This window comes from Euphorbia lathyris, chromosome 10 (genome assembly GCF_963576675.1).
Source record: "Euphorbia lathyris chromosome 10, ddEupLath1.1, whole genome shotgun sequence".
NCBI lineage: Eukaryota > Viridiplantae > Streptophyta > Magnoliopsida > Malpighiales > Euphorbiaceae > Euphorbia > Euphorbia lathyris.
The window spans coordinates 53,066,873-53,087,344 of record NC_088919.1 but is presented as its reverse complement, the minus strand read 5'-3'; the positions used below and the strand labels follow the sequence as shown (position 1 = coordinate 53,087,344).

The following is a 20,472-nucleotide window of genomic DNA, read 5'->3' as shown; positions in this document are numbered from 1 at the left end:
CATGATGGTAAATGAGTATTGTGATGTGTTAAATTATATACATATATATAAATAAACATTTTTACTTCCTATAATGTAATGTAAATTTATCCTTTGCTCTTTAATGGAAAGTGAGTATAGTGATAGTCATGTTGTCATTTTTGGTAAAATTAACACATCAAATGCTTGCTCCTATACTTGTCTTTATATATAGTTTAATGCTGAGATTTAGATGTAAATAGATACTTGTCTTTATATCTAATCCATATTAATTATTTCAACAAGTATGTTGAAATTTAGACACGTGGCAGCACCTGGTAGGTTTTGGGACCCTATCTTTCTGTGCCACTGTATTTTTGAATACGGGGAGTGCATATTTGGAATCCATCATGCTCATTGGTCCATGTATTTCCAAATACAGTTCCCGAAGACAATCTTCGGATGTAAGGTGACCAAAGCTATGACTTCGGTCAAGAATGATGTTGTAATGTGCTTTGGTGGAATTAGGCCCATCTGAAGACTTCGGATCACAATAGGGTCTGGCTTTCAAAAGCCCAAATGATTTAGTACCGTATCATTGTGGATAATGCTAGCTCAAATGACGTGGCTATTCTTATTTGAAAAAAACTTATGAATTAGGGGACAACAATTGCTAATGAAAACTATATGCATGTAAGATGTCTTGCTCATATTACTAATCTTATTGTTGTTGAAGGGTTGAAAGAGGTGAATATGTCAATTAAAAAAGTTAGGGATGCAGTTAGATACATTAAGGCTTCTCCTGCTAGGATGAAGAGATTTAAGGAGTGTGTTGAATCTGAAAAAATTGAATGTAAAAAAAACATTGTGTTTAGATGTTCCTACTGAGTGGAATTCTACTTACCTAATGTTATCTACTGCTGAACAATTTGAAAGGGAATTTGAGAGATATGAATATGTTGATCCTGTTTCAAAATTGATTTGAGATATGAAAATGGGGTCTCATCTTGTGTTGATTGGAATATTGTCAAAAAAATAACACTTATGTTGCAGTTCTTTTATCATAGTACCTTGCGTATTTCTGGATCTTCATATGTTACATGTAATACCCTTTGGACTGAGATTAGTGATTTGTATGGTGCATTATTGGAATGGATAGGAAGTGAGGATGTTGATTTGAGCCTTACGGGGGATAGGATTAAGGGAAAATTTGACAAGTATTGGAGGGATCCAAATAGGATGAATACAATTATATGGTTTGCTGCAGTTTTGGATCCTAGGGAGAAATTTCAAGTTATGGAAATATCTTTTTCATATATCTATGGCATGGAGAAAGGAAAGGTTTTATTTGAAAATGTCAAATCTTCAATGTTTAAATTGTACCAAGAGTACAAAAATCTGCTCAATCCTCCATCAATTGAGCATTTAAATGTCAGTAAAGCTCAATCAGTAAATGAGATTGGACGTGAGAACAAAGTGCCAAGATGTTTCTACAAAAGTATGTATAAGAAGCAAAGAATTAAGGGTGGTGGTAGTGAGGCTAGGAAATCTGAAATTGAGCTATATTTGATTGAAGAATTGCAAGACGACTCTAACGATTTTGACATTTTGCTATGGTTAAAGGTAAATTCAGCTAGATTTCCCATTCTTTATCAAATGGCTCAAGATATCTTGGATGTCCCTATTTCTACAGTTGCTTCGGAGTCCGCCTTTAGCACCGATGGGAGAGTACTTTATCCCTATAGGAGTTTCTATGTCCTAAAATTGTGGAAGCCTTGATTTGTACTCAAGATTGGCTCAGCATTTTATCTCGCCGTATCTTTATGGAAGAAGATTTAACTAAAATGGAAAATCTTGAAAACGGTATTATATATTTCCTATTTAGTGCTTTTAATTTAATAATTGGTTATGTTTTAAATATAAAATCATTACTAACTTATTTAATTGTTTTTTTTTCAGAGTTTGCTGCAAAAGCTCATATCGGTGCGTGTGAGCCAGCATTAAGTAGTAACAATAAAATTTGAATTATTAATTTTAGTTTGTTTAATGTATTTGATGTTTTATTTGAAGATTTTCATTGTTGTTTTATTTTTGTTTGTAATATACTTTGTATTAAATTAATAATATGATGTTGCAATTTATTTTTTAAATTTTCAGGTGCAAATCCAGTAAAATAAAGCTTTGATTTATGATGTGAAAAAGCTTGGAAATCTTTTGTTTTTGTAGTAGTAAATTTGATACTATCATATGTAGTTGAATATTAATTTTTTGGGATGAAATTGTCAATATAATGTTTTGTGAGGCTAATTGAAATGGAATGCCTGAAAATGGGATTTAGTTAGGTACAAGCATCGGTTCAGTGGCTGGGTCTTTTTTGGATTGCTGTTGAGCTTTGTTCCTAATTTTAGTATATTTTGGTGCTTTATGACATTTTGCAGAAATTTAGAGACGTATTGAATCAGTGATTTATCATATTTTCTAGAAATTTAGAGGTACCTTGTCATAAGGCACCAAAATATACAAACATCAGTTCAGTGGCTGGGGCTTTTTTGGATTGTTGTTGAGCTTTGTTCCTAATTTTGGTATATTTTGGTGCGTTATGACATTTTGCAGAAATTTAGAGACGCATTGAATCGGTGATTTATCATATTTTCTAGAAATTTAGAGGTACCTTATTATAATGGCAAGAATGTGTATGGAATTTATGTTGATGAATGACTAGATTATTATTTGCTGGGTATTTTAATGATAATTGATAAATGACAGGTGTTAGTTATTATGAAATTTAGAATTTGCAATGAATGACAGATTTTGTTATTTAATGGGTTTTTATTGGTAAATCACATTCATAAAATGGAAGTAGGTGAAAAAGATTAAAAATAGACTTTCTGTAACTCTTTGAAAGTTCGGTCAATTCGGTTGGTAACCGAAACAAAAAGTTTCGGTTTGGTCAACTTCGGTTAGACGTATTTGGTTTGGTTCGGTTCCTTATTCTCAAAATCATCTCTGAATCTCAGTTCAAACTAATAAGCAATTCTAAACCAGATACATACCAATCGAATCAACTTTTCATTGTTTTTCCATCAAATTATCAAATTAACAAATCATAAAACATAAACTAATAAGCAATTCTAAAACTTCTTCTATAATCAAAATTAAAATATAATTCTCAAATATCAACCGAAAGTACATAAAAACATGTACACAAACTCTTATCATGAGTATTTGATAATTACTCACATTAACAAAAATATGAAGTATATAGAAAAAAAAAACAAAGATGCGAAGAAAAGCACACAAAAAAACCCAAAAGTCTGCTTCAAATCTTCCACAAACGGAACTCGTTTATAAATCTTTAAACATGAACTCCACTATCCAGAACCTAAAAATAGATGTCTAGAGCACTCCATTTAAATTTCAGGGTGATCCAACAGTTCCAACTTCAGGAAAACCAATTTTACCAAAGCCGAACAAAATTGAGAAAATGAATAAATGGATTTTCTAATTCTTACTTAGACCTTCAACTCACTTTATCTGACGCCAATTAATTGTTTGCGAAAAGAATTCTAAAATCTAATTCTTCTTTTCTTCTTCATCTTTCACCCAGGCATTCTAAATTCTATTTCTCACTTTGTATTCCAACTTTCTCCTTTTTAAACATTTTATATATAATATATATAAAATCATAAATCTTTTTAATAATTCATCTTTATTAAGTGATGTACATATATTATGCCTACTTTGAATATATATATATATATATATATATATATATATATATATATATCACATCACTACAAGAAAAAATGATATCGCCGACGGAAAAACATGTCGGTGATCAGCATCACCGATGGAAGACCGACAGAATTCAATGTGTCGGCGTAGCTACGACAGATTTTTGGGTTGGGTAGGGGATATCATCGACACATTTGGTGTCACATCCGTGTCTAATTTTTTTTGTGAAAATTGATTTCAATAGAGAGTATTTTAAGTATATGATTAAAATTAATAGAAATTTGCATATCAATTTGAATTTAATTTTTGGAATAATATTTTAAAATCATCATTTGGACTAATCCTTTTATATGTTTACAAGAATCGAGATCGGTTAAAGATAGCGATTTTTTTTGGGATAGAAATAATAAACAAGTAGGGAAAAGAAAATATGTTAATTGAGGTCTAATTACACGAAATAGAAGATTTGTGGCTAAATTGGAATGTTAGAATACATTAAAAGGCAGAATTATAAGACTAAAGAACTTAATTGTACATTTTAATAACGTGGGGGAATAAATTAAAAGGGTCATCAAATTACTAAATAATTTTATAATAACTTGAAAATTTAGGGATTCATTTGGATATTTAGGGATTCATCTGGAATGATCTCGTTTTCTTTTGGGGGTTCTTCTAGGTTCTGGGATGGAAAAAAAGGGGGGAGGGGGGTCTTTCTCTCTCTTTTGGGGGGGGGGGGGGGGGAATCAGAACAACTTTCACCGACTCAATGGATTCTGATTGCTTTTCTCACCGTTCTCATTTCCATTCGCCCTTTTGGGTTCTCTTGGATATTTCCCACGGTTTCCCGTTTGTTACAGACCTTTTAGGTCTAATCGGACGAATCCGAGAAGGGCGGCTGTGCTCGCCTCCGATGAGGACCTCCGAGTTCTGAAGGAGGTTCATTCGGTCTGAAATCTACATGCAAAGGTGAGATGTAAGATTTGTAACTCTTTAGTTCGACCGTGACTTCTCTTCAGGTTTGTTGCAATCTCTATTCTGGTGTCTTTATGCTTGTTGTGCTTGCTTGGGTGGAGATGGATATTTTGCTGTGCTTGCTGGTTTGTGATATCTATGGGTGTTTTGTTGTGTTTGCTTTGTTTGATTTCGAGACCGAAGTCTCTGCCTCCCCATATCCTAATTGATTCTGCTTGATGATATGAATATTTGATTTATCTAAGATTTTTAAAGGATTTGTTAGTTCTTGTTCTCTCAATACATGGAATTTAATCTGATACACATAATTGCTTCTTTGACATTCTATTGATTGGTTAGTGAGTGGATTGTATATTTGTGCTTGATCAATGACATTTTGAAGTCGAAATAATTCTCTGGGAATATCCATTCGTGAACTTCATTGTAATATAGTTGGCTTGATTTTATTGTATTCAGGAAGTGGTAAAGTTTTGTTCAATAATGTAAATATTGGTTTAGACATTGGACAATTCAATTCTTGTTCCTTGTTAGTTCATTGGTTGTATTTTTTTTTTTGTGTGTGAAAGTTTCTTGTTAGACTTCGTAATGAATGATTATGTTTATTCATGGATTTTTGCTTTTCCATTGCTTGTGCTACTGCCAAGGCTATTTTAGTTATATTGGTTGGTTTTTGGAATAATAGGAAAATTGTATTATTACATGAAAATATAAGTAAAAATTACTATTGGGGAAATAGGAAGGAGGATGACCTCCTGGGCGGGTTTTTCTTTTGGGAGAGTTTTATTGCCGATTATAGCGTTTTTCTTTTCTTGTTGGTTCTATTTGGTAAAAAGTCGTCTTAGGGCTTGAGTTTGTTTTGAATCAGGTTTGTTCGGTAGTAGAGCCGTTTTAGACTATAAGTTGGATTTTTTTTAAAAGGGGCGCTTTAGACCTTGCGTTGAAATGGTTCCGTAAAAAGATTCCTTTATACAAAGGAGAATATATAGTTAGGTATATCGTGAATAGTTTAATGTGACAAATGAATTGCATTAATAGTTTTGTCATTTGAAGGAAATTGTAGAGATAAAGTATAATAGAAAAAACAGTTTCTAGTAAAAAATTTACAGAACTACGTGGCTTTGATTCTCGATTTAAGATGCTCGGGATACGTAGGAAGCTTGATAGAATTATCAAGTCCAAGCCAAATAAATAATTAAATTATAGATAGTTTTGAAATAGAGTTTCTTACAGTTTGTTAGAAAATTGGTTTAAGAGTATAATAAGTTATGAGATCATTTGATTGAATTAGTTGTGATTTAATTAATAAACTTATACATTTAAGAATGATGGGTCGATTTCATAGAAAATAGGTTCGTTTACTAGATTTATATGTTCGCTATCTTGGCCTTCTTTCATACCTGATGTTGTTAGGGGTCGGGTGTGACATTTGGTGTAGGTGATATGCGTAAGTGTTGCCGACCAATTTTAGTTGGTGATTTTTATTGGTGTTACCAACACAATTACCGAGTGTTTTGTGTAGGAAATTCCGACACAATTACCGAGCGCTTTTATGTCAGTATGATAATTTCAAAAAATAAAACTACGCTTCCTACCAATGGAAATATGTCGGAAAAATACATCGATATTCAACTTTTATATATAATACCAAATAAATATATAGTAAATAATATTTATATTGTAAAAATTAGAGTCAACTCACTATTTGATACAAAATACTAATTATGGAGGTTTCTAAAACTTAGAATATTGGATATACAAATTAATCTATACAATTAGATGATAATGAACCAAAAAACTATCTCAAAAAAACTCACTAACATACTCAAAATACTAGCTAAAAAATTCTTCCTAATTTTTATCACCAAGAGGTTGCAATCTATTACTACTTTCTAAAGATGATATTTTGTAAAACTCCAATCTAATCTCTCATTTGAACTTCAAACTCTTCAAACCTTTGTTAAACATCGTCAATTTGCATTATCAAACCACTTCTGCTATTGCTAAAAGCATGGTGTATAAAATACTTAATACACCAATAGCAAATTCAATTCGTCATTAAAAAAGTACACAAAATGAAACCAACATTAACATTACATGTTCATACCACCGATGGCCCATTGATGTGATGTGGCATTTGAATGAAGAATCATAAGTGGACATTGTGATAATTTTTTCCATCTTCCCCACAAGTAAAAGAAAAAAAAACTATGAAATAAAACAACTCAAAGTAAAAACAACCAACAATCATGCAAAGGAAGCGAAGGAAATTACAGTTGGCTGCTGAAGAAGGCACGCGATGAAGACAAAAAAAAAACTAGAAGATGAATATGTTGAAAAAAGAAAGTGTTGATGGCTCTAGATTAAGAATGACGATTTTAGATTTCAAAGGCGGAGAAGAGGATTGGTGTAAAAGTGTTTACCTAAAGCATAAAATAGATGATCGACGAGCTTTCGAATCATGATTCCCAACCATTAAGCTTGTGTGAAATGAGTCATCTGGAAGAGTAACTAGAAAAACAGAGAAGAGATAGCGGTTTGAAGGTAGAGGTGCGGCTTCGATGCCCATAAGAAGTGGTTGACATCGGTGCTGCTAATCAAAGGATGGTTGAAGGAGATGGGTTTTGGAAGTGATAGCTGCAGACATTGTGAAGAGGGTTTGAAGGGTGTGGGTATAATTTTTCAAAAAGGTTGTATACCCCCAATAAAAAAAATGGGGGAAAATAATTTTTAGTTTGCCTCCAAAATGAAAATACTTTTTTAAGAATACTTTTTACCGACCTATTTTTTCGTGGGTGACTAAATTTGTGTCGGAAACATTGTCGGCATATATTATCACCGACCACTTGAGTCGGTAACACGTGGCAGAAAAAATCCATCACATGTCACTGATAGATTGAATCAATATATCGGTGAATGTGTAGATGTTTTCTAACACATATTTTGTGTTGGTATTCCGTCGGTGATTCTGACACGAATATTTTCATCGATGATAGCATTTTTTCTTGTAGTGCATGTCATTAATATTTAATCATTACTTACCATTTTAATACCTCATATTGCAGTATATTCTATTGGAATAATTGTAGTATAGGTAAAGAATAATGTAGCTATTGTGCTTTGTAATGTAGGAATTGTTGATTTTGAAAGAAATTAGTTAGTTTTTTTTCTCTCTATCTTCCACATGTAAATTTAGTTGTATATAACTGCACCCATTATACTCAATTTGTAAAATGTTGAATAAAAGGAATTAAATTCCATTTTCTCTTCTATTGAATTATCATCTTCTTTACACACTAACAACATTATAAAATTGGGTTATAAATATAATAAATATAGACACATTCGTGATAAGATACTTCAAGGTATTTTAGTCACTTGACACTTATCTAGAACTTATAAGTAACAAGTTTAGACTCCCCCAAAGGGGATTAGATTATTCTCTCTCTCCAACATCACTAACTTATCTTCAGAGTGTGTTTAGAGGGCCTTCCCTAGTGCAGGATGAAAAGCTCGATGCAATGGATCAACCAGATTATCAATACCTCATCAATTACTATTTTGAAAGACAAATTAATTTATTGATATCTATTAATTACCAAAAACAACAAACAATAACTACAACAACTAAAATACACTAAAACGAGCAAATCTTTTTTTTTTACAGTTAGGAGCACATCTTATGCTTATAGTGAGACTAAAAAACGCGATCCAATGAAGGACTCATTGGACAGGACAAAAGGAAAGCCAAGATAAAGCCCTAGAGAGTCAAACTTATTACACGTGAAATTCACAAAAGAATCCTCGGAATAAGCCTATTCTTCCTCATAGCTAATAGAAGAGGAATTACTTGAGCTTAGCCCGATTGGAGGCAGGAACCAACTTTTTTTAGAGTAAAGCTCATAACACATTCCTCTATTTAAAAAGAAAGTCAAGTCTCGAGCAATGATATTTACAAGATCAACCAATATAGAAAGTATTCTATAAGAATATAGCTTTCCCAACTGTAACAATATAATTTAGAATATTTTATTGAATCTAGTAAGGATCCGGTAAAATCATCTTTTTTTATTCCTATCACTATCAAAATTTAACAAACCACTTTTTTTAGAATTCTTTAACCTTTCTCTATGTATATAAGTATATAAAATTTTGTAATAAATAAGTAATTTATTGAAAAAAAGATTTTAAGTATTTTTTTTTGTTTGTTTTCAGTAGTATCTTTATTTGAATTTGACCAATTCTAACATTTTTATTTTAATTTGTGAAGTATTTTGGAATTTTTTTAAAATTAATAATAATAAAGAATATATATATATATATATATTTTTTTTTTTTTTTTTTTTTTTTTTTGCCTAATGCTTCCCCCTTAACTTGTCCAAATTAGTCATTTTACCCCCTCAACTCATCGAATGTCTTATTTACCCCCTTAACTCCATAAAAGTGGTATTTCTTACCCCCCAACTTGTCCATTTATCCCCCCCCCCCCCTCCCAACTTATAGAATGTTCTATTTACCCCCCTTAACTCCATAAAAGTGGTATTTTTCACCCCTTACAATCCGTTATCGAAGCCTAAATTGATAACTTTTTTTAAACGTTAAATCTATATTTATGTTATTTTGTAAGTGGAACCTAAATTGATACTTTCCTAAAAATCATAGGTCTATTTTGGTACATTATCCCTACATATAATGTATTTAACTTGTTTATATTAATGTTCTTGTTATTTGTATTTTTTATTTGTTCTTTCTCTTTTCAACTTTTTTTACTACTATAAAGGGATAAGAAATACCATTTTTATGGAGTTAAGAGGATAAATAAGATCATAAGTGGTGAGAAATACCACTTTTGTGGAGTTAAGGGGGTAAATAGGATATTCAATGAGTTGAGAAGAGGTAAAATGATAAATTTGGACAAGTTAAAGGGGCGAGAAATACCATTTTTATGGACTTAAGGGGGTAAATAGGACATTCGATGAGTTGGAGGAGTAAAATGACCAATTTGGACAAGTTAAGGGGGCTGGAGAAGCATTAAGCCTTTTTTTTCAATCTTTGATTTTTCATTTTTGATATCTTGCAGATTTTGTGAGGCGCCGTTGTGATCGAGCAGGAACACTCTGATGCCAAAGTCAATAATATTCTAAAGAGAATAAACAGTAAGCACGAAGTAAGGATTAGAATAATGTACCTAGAATACCTCATAGTGGAGGTATTTATACTGATTCCCATAACCATCGAAGTAGTTCTTTATTCAAGGCCATTTAATGTAGTTTAATGCTACATTTTTTATATCTGACCGTTAATTTTTTAAGGAACCATTTAATGTTATTAATGGCAGCAGTTTCCTTGATAACAGCTTGGTGACACCACAAGCGGATCTACGTTGGATGGTATTTCCATGTTTGCCTGGCGGACGTGTGTCCTTATGGAAAATGGTATTTATGAGATGTATCCACGTGGCAAGGACTTCATGGTATATGGCTTCCGGCATACGCCTTTGCCTTGACCTGGCAGATTTTATCAGATGGCGGAGCGTTTCTCACCGATTGATCCTTCTTCTAGATGATGAGTTTGGTAGTTTGAGTATTGAAAAACGGACCAAACATCAAATTAGTCCACAAAGTAAGGAATTGGTAAGTAAAATCAAACATGTTTTTGTTTTTATGGTTAAGATACAATTAAACATGTTTAAATTTACTATTCAACTTAACATAATTAAATTGATTAAAAATTAATATTAATTTATTTTTTGAAATTGCAGATTAATTTGTCACCGACAACTTTTGTACTAAATTAATTAAGTGTTCGTTTGTTTTGTTTATATATATATATATAGGTTTTGTTTTTTTTATATTATTTTACTCTAGTAAATTTATAAGGTATTTAGCTAAAATTAAAAGTAAAATATATTCTTAATTATTACAGAAAAAACAGCTAATATCAGTATCAACAACGAACAAAAAAAAATTGTTGAATTAAGGTTGTGTTGTTTGTCGAAAAAAATATTATACTGTAGAATATTTTACTTATTTTTTGGTGTTTGTTTGTTCAGAAAAATAAGTCAATATAAAATTTTAGGTTAGTCAACAAAAAAATACATGAAAAAAGTGATAAAAAATATTTTACCTTTTTCAAAAGAGTAAAACGTTTTTCTAAATTATTTGGAAACATACTTTATTTCTTCTTACCATTTTAAAAATAACAGCCACTCGTCACTTTTTTCTCTTTGTTATATATTGTAAAAAGACAACGGAAAATATTTTACTTTCCAGCAAAATATTTTCCCGTGCCTAACACTTTCCAAATCATAATATTTTTCGGCAAATAAACTAAGCCTAAACATGTTAGAAATATGGGATCACAAACATAAAATAGGGACGTGATTAATCACTGTCCTTAAGGAAATATTAGCCCCCACTATCAATTGCTATTGGGTTTCTGACTAAGTTTCCTCTAGGATTTCCCTAACATAAAATTAATGATAGCAATTTCACTAATTTCCCTATGAACGTATTTGAATAATTAAAACAGTAAGTTAAAAGGTATGAAAGATTGAGGATATTTATAGCCAAAAAGCTGGTTGTCAAAACAGTTATAAAACTGTTTTATCTTTATCCAAAATACAGATGTCTCCAGACATACAGATGTCTCTAGACATACAGATGTCTCTTAGACAAAATAAAATACAGATTTCCTTCTTATTCTTTCCATGTGGAATTTCCACAACACCAATATTAAAGACTAATATCTAACAAAACATACTCTAAATTGATCACAAATATTAAATTTTAAATAAAATCTTACCCTTTGACTTTAGGCTTAATTAATTTCAGAATATACACAGACAAATCACTAGAATTTGGAGTTTGTTTTACAGGCGTCTGAACTTCGTTTTCTTTCAATAAAATAACTAAATTTCACATTTGAATTACAAATTTATATATGAAAACTAGGTGGAATTTTTAACGTGACACATAAGACACTTTTTTTTTTGAAATAACACATAAGATAAAACACTTGATTATATATCAACTAAGGTATTGTTTAATCAAAATGAAAATTAAATGCTGAAAAAATAAGTATTAAATTATAAGTGTTAAATATTATAAATGCTATTTGTTTAAGTAGCCAGAATTTAATCAAAGGGATTAGAAGGGTTTATTCTTCCTTTGATTCCATCAGTTTCTGCCATATATTTAGGGAACAGAATCGGGTGGCGGACGGTCTTGCAGCCGAGGGCCATGTGAGGATATTGGGAGTCTCAACCTTCTCTTCACCTCCTGAGTTCCTGTCTTCTCTTCTTTTGGATGGTGTGGTGGGGGTTACCTTCCCTAGGCTAATCCCGTATTAGGTTTTTGGGTTTTTTTGTTTGTCTAAAAAAATAAGTATTAAATATTATAAGTGTTGAAAGTATTAAATAATGTAACTATTTAATAAATACTGTATATAAGTGTGAATAAAAATATTAGCTGATACTCTTAATTTAAAATGTTAAGTTAAATATTTTGACTTATTAAAATAAGCGATATTTTTCAAAATAAATAAGCGATTTTTTTTTCAAAAAAATGATTTTTAACTTAATTAACTAATTTGTGGTGGAGAAATAATCATTATCAGACACACTTAAATTAAATAAGTACTTAATATTTTAATTCAAGTAATTAAGCGGGTCATCATACAAGGCCTAAATATCATGTCGTACATGTCTAACTTTTATGGTTGATGTGGAAGACACGTGGCAGCCACGTGATACATCTTAAGCCATAAAATTAGAGAAAATTTAAATAATTACATCGATTATCATACTAACACTCGGATCTTGTTTGATAACCTGCTTAATGTCTCAAATTAAAATATTAAGCACTTATTTAATTTAAATGTGTTTGATCACAATTATTTCTCCACCATTTAAATTAGTAAATTCACTTAAAAAAACACTTATTTTGATAAGTTAAAATATTTAACTTAAAATTTTAGTTTAATTATTTTCAACTAACATTTTTATAACAATTATATCATTTAATATTTTCAGCACTTATAATATTCAGTATTTATTTTTTCAACACTTAATTTTCAGTTTTATCAAACAACACCTTAGTTGACATATAGTGAACTATCTTCTTTACCATATCAATATTTCTTTGTGTTTTTATATATAATATGATCACAATAATTTCATCTACCAAATGTGAAATTCAATGATTATTAAAATAAAATAAAATTGAATAACCTTTTTTTATAAAGACCCAAAACTTTAGTAAATCATTCATGCAATTTATCCAATAACAAGTTAAATGATTTAAAATGATGTTTATCCATTCATGAGAATATTTAATTAATTTCTTATAAAGGTTTTTTTTTTAAAATATTTCTTATAAAGTTAAAAAATCAATAACTTGCTACTTATTGTCAAATACTCTTCACTTATAAAAAAAATTTACCGATTTGATAATTATTTTCTTTCATTTTAAGAACTATATGTCGGACCATAAATAGGTAAATTATTATAAAATACAAAACTAGTAAAGTTGATTTACTTCTTCTTCTTTTATATTAAAAAAGGATAAATTTGATCACATTAAAAAAAAAAAAAAAACTAAAATTAAGAATAAATCAATTCATTATATGATGAGTTAGGTGATATGGTGATCCTGACCAACTTGACCTAATTTAAAAAAAATTTCTTAAAAAAACTTAATGCATCAAGGTCCTTATACTTATCTAATTGTCTAATTGACCCGTCTTTAAAATATCTTATTAGCCTCTAAACTCATTTATAATAATTTATTGATTTTCTAAATTTACTCAAAATGGCCAAAGTAAACCCCCTAAATTGGTTATAATATTCATAAAAAAAATACATCGTCATTATATTAATATCTTTTTGTTTTGTAAACCCGCATCGAGGTCTGTGGTTTGCTCTGACCTTGGGAGTGTGTAGACCTACCCTTACCTAAACTTTTTCCTACCAAAAAAATATCTTTTTGTTCTGCTATGTGAACTTAGAAAATTAATTAGATATTTTAAATAAAGTCGGGAGACTATTAAATTGGTATAATACTCATTTGACTCCTCAATCTAAGGTTTTAAAATCAATTAGAATCTTAAACTATTAAAATTATCAATTAGGTTCTTGAATCAAGTAAAAATCTTCAATTCAGTCATCATCCTAAGTAAAAATTATCAATTGAGGCTTTATAAAAAATTATTCGGTTGAACAGTTTCAGACCCTCTTCTCCATATACATATTGAATCAATACAAAGATCATTAGAATCCATATCAAAATAGTCACAGTTTCTGATTTTAGAATAAAATAATGATTCAATTGCTGATTTTTACTTGCAGAAACCTCATTGATATCGTCGATAGTTTAAGGTCCTAATTAACTTCAAACTCTTGTTTTGCCTTTGAAATTCTACAATTACACGTATTAAGAAATAAAAAATAGTTGAATTTTTTTTATTTAAATAAAAAATTTGTTTCTCAATTTCTCACCAACCACACCCTCCTCCATGCACCACTACCACCACTAGTCAAATTCAACCAATCTGAAATCTGAACCGTTGATGATCTAAGATCAAGGGTCAAAATTAATTTTCAACCAACCCACCTTTTCTCCCATATGCTCACCTACCCATTTTACACATAAACGAAAGCAAACATCTTTCTCTATTTAAACACATTTTCTTCCCTCCTTATCCCCTCAGGAAATCAGTAACCTCAATTACTACCCAACATTTCCTCTCTTTAAATCTCTCTCTCCCACCCAACTTTTTCAATAATTCCGATCATTTAATCATCTGGGTTCTTCTCAGAAATGGAATCAATCCACCAAAATGGGGTCAAAAATGGATCTTTAAACGGTTTTTGTACTGAAACACAAGTAACTCGTTCTCATGACCCGTTGAGTTGGGGTTTAGCTGCTGAGTCAATGAAAGGTAGCCATTTAGATGAAGTGAAACAAATGGTGGCTGAGTATAGAAAGTCTCTGGTCAAGCTCGGCGGCGAGAGTTTGACGGTGGCTCAGGTTGCTGCAATTGCTGCCAGTAGTAGCTCCGGGAATGATTCTGATTCAATGATCCGAGTTGAGCTAGCTGAGTCAGCTCGGGCTGGTGTTAAGGCGAGTAGTGATTGGGTTATGGATAGTATGAATAATGGGACTGATAGCTATGGTGTAACCACTGGTTTTGGTGCTACTTCTCATAGAAGAACAAAGCAAGGTGGTGCTTTGCAGAGAGAGCTCATTAGGTAATAATTTTATGAACTTTTTTTAATGACTCAGACGAGTTGACTCAGAAGAGTTTTAATCACGGTAAATTACGTACTTCAATTTTGCATATAAAATTGTGTAATCTTTTGCTGATCTCCCATTAAAATGTACAACCGGTGATTATAATCCATCAATGCGCCATGTCAATAATTTGACCTCTCTAAAGTTCAAAATTTGACGAGTCAACACAAAGTCAACGCTATTTTGTAGAGAGGTCAAATTGCAGACGTGGCGCGTTGGTGAATCATAATTACAGAATAAGATATCACTAAAATGTTATATAGTTTTGTCTGTAAAATTGAAGATTGTACGTGAAATTATAAAATAGGATAAATGTTATTGGCAACATGTAATTTACCGTTTTAATTAATTTAATTTGGTTGGATATTAAAATAGAAGAATTTGTCAAATTGGACTCTAGAATTGTAATTTGCATGTTTGGATAGTAAGTAAAACGTGACAAACATTAATATTGATATATGAACGGTCGGTCAATAGTATAGGGTATAGTATATTATAATAGTATGATATATAGGGGCAAATTAGGAAATGCAACTAATTAATTAATTAATAATTAATTTCATTTAATTCAAAGAAAGTTATTGAGAATATTGATCACCTAATACACCCATATGCAAGTCACTCTCAAAATCTGTTTTTAGTTATCATTTATTTTTTTGTTTTTTTGTTAGGTTAGAATTAAAAAAAATAATAATAAATGGTAATTATTTTGTAACAGAAAATCAACTAATATATACCGCGATAAATAGGGTGTGCAATAAGTCCTAGCGTACAAAAGTATTAAAGTTGTGCATATTTTTAAAAAATATTAAGAGCGCAATTTTTATAGTTATCACAGATTTTACATAATATTTCAGACAGATCTGACCATAGCTATCAACAATAATAAACATTAAAAATATCGGGTTTGATTCTAATTTTTGTAGGTACTTTTTGTTTTCATACTCTAAGAAAAAGTCAAATATATAAATTGATTGAAAATCATTTTTTTCCAAAGAAAAATCACAATAGTAAAACAACAAAAACAGTCAAACGTATCAGTTTGATTCTAATTTTTGCAGTTTCTTTTTGTTTTTATGCTCCAAACAATAGCAAAAAAGTCAAATATTTAGCCTGGATGATTTTACTGAATCGTAAATAGTAAATAGTAAACAGTAAATAGTCACCGGTGAACTTAACAGACTAGAATTATTAAAATTATCGTATACGGCAATATTTGCTAGATTAATTACAATTTTTTCTCTTTTTTCTCATTGAAAAACAATTAAAATTTACAAATTTTAATTTAATTTTGTGCAGATTCTTGAATGCTGGAATATTTGGCAATGGAATAGAAACAAGTCACACATTGCCTCATTCTACAACAAGAGCAGCAATGTTAGTAAGAATCAACACACTTCTCCAAGGCTACTCAGGCATCAGATTTGAAATCCTAGAAGCCATAACCAAGCTCTTGAACACGAACGTAACCCCGTGTTTACCCCTCCGCGGAACCATCACCGCTTCTGGAGATCTAGTCCCATTGTCCTACATTGCAGGACTATTAACCGGCCGCCCCAATTCCAAAGCCACCGGTCCCAATGGTGAATCATTCGATGCTCAAGAAGCCTTTAAACGCGCGGGAATTGACTCCGGTTTCTTCGAGTTGCAGCCTAAAGAAGGCCTTGCTCTTGTCAATGGGACAGCAGTTGGTTCTGGCTTAGCTTCTATGGTGCTCTTCGACGCGAACATCCTAGCCGTGTTGTCTGAAGTAATGTCTGCGGTTTTCGCTGAAGTTATGAATGGAAAACCGGAGTTTACGGATCATTTGACGCATAAGTTGAAGCATCATCCGGGTCAGATTGAAGCTGCTGCTATAATGGAACATATTCTAGATGGGAGTGGTTATGTTAAGGCTGCTAAGAAAATGCATGATATGGATCCTCTGCAGAAACCGAAACAAGATCGTTACGCGTTGAGGACGTCGCCGCAATGGTTAGGCCCGCAGATTGAGGTTATTAGATTCTCAACTAAATCAATTGAAAGAGAGATCAATTCTGTTAATGATAACCCTTTGATTGATGTGTCAAGAAACAAGGCTATACATGGGGGGAATTTTCAGGGGACACCGATCGGTGTTTCGATGGATAATACTCGGTTAGCCATCGCGTCAATCGGGAAATTAATGTTCGCGCAATTCAGTGAGCTTGTCAATGATTTCTACAACAATGGTTTGCCTTCAAATCTAACCGGTGGAAGAAATCCGAGCCTCGATTATGGCTTCAAAGGGGCGGAAATCGCTATGGCGTCTTATTGTTCCGAGCTTCAATTCCTTGCGAATCCCGTGACTAGCCACGTTCAAAGCGCGGAGCAACATAACCAAGACGTGAACTCGTTGGGGCTGATCTCATCAAGAAAGACTCAAGAATCTGTTGATATATTGAAGCTCATGTCCACAACTTTCTTGGTAGCACTTTGTCAAGCAATTGACTTGAGGCATATGGAGGAGAATTTACGGCATACCGTGAAAAACACGGTTAGCCAAGCCGCGAAAAGGGTCTTAACAACCGGAGCTAACGGGGAACTCCACCCCTCGAGATTCTGCGAGAAAGATCTACTCAAAGTAGTTGATCGCGAGTACGTTTTCGCCTACGTTGATGATCCGTGTAGCTCAACGTACCCGTTGATGCAGAAGCTAAGGCAAGTCATTGTAGATCATGCATTGGTGAATGGTGAGAATGAGAAGAACGCGAACACGTCGATCTTCCAAAAGATTTCGGCTTTCGAGGACGAACTTAAGACCCTTTTGCCGAAAGAAGTTGATGCGGCTAGAAATGCATATGAGAGTGGAAATGCACCTATTCCTAATAGGATTAAGGAATGTAGATCATACCCACTTTACAAGTTCGTTCGGGAAGAGTTGGAGACCGGAATGCTCACCGGAGATAAAATCCGGTCACCCGGGGAAGAGTTTGATAAGGTTTTTTCAGCAATGTGCCAGGGGAAGATCATTGATCCATTGATGGATTGTCTTAAGGAATGGAATGGTGCTCCTCTTCCAATATGTTAAGAAAATTTTAATTTAAATTTAATTTTGTTTTTGTATCAAATTAAAAAAATTTGATGATTTGTTTGTTTTTATAATAATCCCTTCTATGTAACTTAAAAAAATATATTTTGATGGGATTATTGATTTAATTACCACTGTTTGTACTTTGTAATATATCATTTATCTATAATGAATTCCTTGCAATCTGCAAAAATAAAATTTATTTTGGTCCAAGTAGTGTTTATTAGGTTAATTTAGGGTTTAAATTACATTTATGCCAACATGTTTATTGGTTTTTAAAAAATCAATTAGTCCTTGAACTTTGGAGATGTTTCAACAATCTCCAAACTGTTTGATTAGTCGTTGTACTTGCTTAAAATATCTCATTATCCTTCTAAATTCATACAGTAGAACGATGGTTAATTTGGATAAGTTAAATTGTAAATAATTATAAGAAAATGGCTTAATAACTTCCTAACTCTCTCAAATTGGCCTAATACTGCAACTGATCTCATATACTTACACTTTTAATAAGTAACCCCCTCAACTTGTTTATTTGGATCAAATAACCCATAAAATTGCTCAATTGGAACAAATAACTCCTTAAGTTGTTTATTTAGAATAAATAACTCCTAAACCAAAAAAAAACATTCAACATAATATTACATCAGAAATAAAAGATTTTAAATTATTGGTTGCTACATCTAACTAATCTAGTGATACATTAAGTAAATGATAAAAAAAACTTCCAAAATAACCTATTTAAGGAGTTATTTGTTCGAAATAAGCAAGTTAGAAGGGTTACTTATTAAAAGTGTAGGTACGGAGAGGATGGAAGGTCTTAAACCTAAGAAAATTTAGAGGTTATAAATTCAGAAAACAAACGAAACATCTTTGAAATTTAGGTAGCAGATAGGAGAGTTTAGAGAATTACAAAAAGACCCCTAAAAAATATTAAGCCTTTATTATTTTTTTTATAAAACTTCAAATTTATTTCTAGAAAATGATATAATTGCATTTTCTAAAAATTTAATTGTATTTTGTCAAAAAAAAAAAAATTAATTGTATAACAAACAGAATTTATTTCTGTCAGAAATCAGTTACTCCATTGACAGCGTAGCCACCTAGCACCTTGTGATTGCAGAATATTAATATTATGATTTTTAAATTTGATTTCATGAAATAAAAGTATTGGAATTTTACATTATATTAACATGTCAAAAAACATAATTAAACCCTGAACTTTACATATTGAGCATTTGATTATTGATTTTGTTATGGATATGACCCTTATTTAACTTTTTCATCGAATTTGGAAAAAGAGAAGATTGATATGGCGATTCTAATGCTAAAATTCACAAAATGGAAGAGAAAAAGATCGATTTGATTTCTGATTTCTGTAATTTCCTTTTACTTTTTACTCTCTATCTATCCTAGTTAATAAATTCTTATTTTTATTTGTCCACATCAATAGAGCGAATCGTCCTAACAATGCGTGCTGTCCAAACTCAACAAAAAAAGTTTAATAGGGACCACATCCACAACAGAATCAATGATTAAAGGTTCAATATGGAAAAATAATTGATCAGGGGTTTGATCCTTAAAAAGGTAAAGTTCAGGGACTTAATTATACATTTTGTCTATTAATATTATAGTGCAAATAAAAAGTTGGTTATAAAATTTAATGAAATTTAGAAATAAATATTTAGTCATTAATTATTGTTGATTTTCAAATGTGAATGATAACTCGATTAGTCTTTAGCGTTTGTATTTTAAACTTTAAATTCCTAATTTTTTTGGACCAGCTAAAATCTCAAAGCATTCGTTAGGTTTTTTTAGATGAGTTTTATAGGTTGTGACTAGTTAAGAGTTAGACTCGATGATTAATTACACATTTTATTTTATTTTTGCATATGGTCTATTAACTATTTTATTTTGAATTAAAAATTAATGAAATATATATAGTTATTAGAAAAATCAAATATGTTTCGAGCCGATTTTAAAGAAGCTCGAGAAAGACTCATTAATATCTCGAATCGAACTTTGATTGCGCGGAGTTTGAATAGTTTGGAAGCTACCTCACTCATTGACACCTCTATCTGTAGGGTCTTTATATTTTATACTAGATTTAGAGTTATTTTGAATGATATGTCATGAAAATTCCACCACATGGAAAATAAAAGCAAATAATTATTTTCATGAAAATTCACCCTACAAACTTGTTTTTTATTTTATTTTCATGTGACAAAAATTTTGATGGTACATCCTCCAGGTTGTACCTCTTGTAAATTTATTTGTTGCTTTCTGAATGAAAAAGACAGTATAGAGGTGAAATTAAAGTTAAATGTTGATGAGTTTTTCATTGAAAATATTAAATTTATGCCATTTCTGATAGTTAGTGGGCGATAAATTTAGAGGGTGTTTGGTAGCTCATTATCATAATCCATATTGTATTTTCACTTTAAAATGGAGAGTTTTAATTGTTTGGTA

General features: G+C 31.2%; 1 protein-coding gene across 1 annotated transcript; it reads left to right on the top strand.

Annotated features, from left to right (window-relative positions):
- Positions 1 to 14,357: 14,357 nt before the first annotated feature.
- On the top strand, positions 14,358 to 18,216 carry LOC136208424 (phenylalanine ammonia-lyase). Its single transcript, XM_065999285.1, has 2 exons — positions 14,358 to 14,911; positions 16,254 to 18,216. Exons 1-2 carry the CDS (start codon positions 14,481 to 14,483, stop codon positions 18,001 to 18,003), a joined length of 2,181 nt encoding a protein of 726 aa, XP_065855357.1. The 5' UTR covers positions 14,358 to 14,480; the 3' UTR covers positions 18,004 to 18,216.
- Positions 18,217 to 20,472: the final 2,256 nt, after the last annotated feature.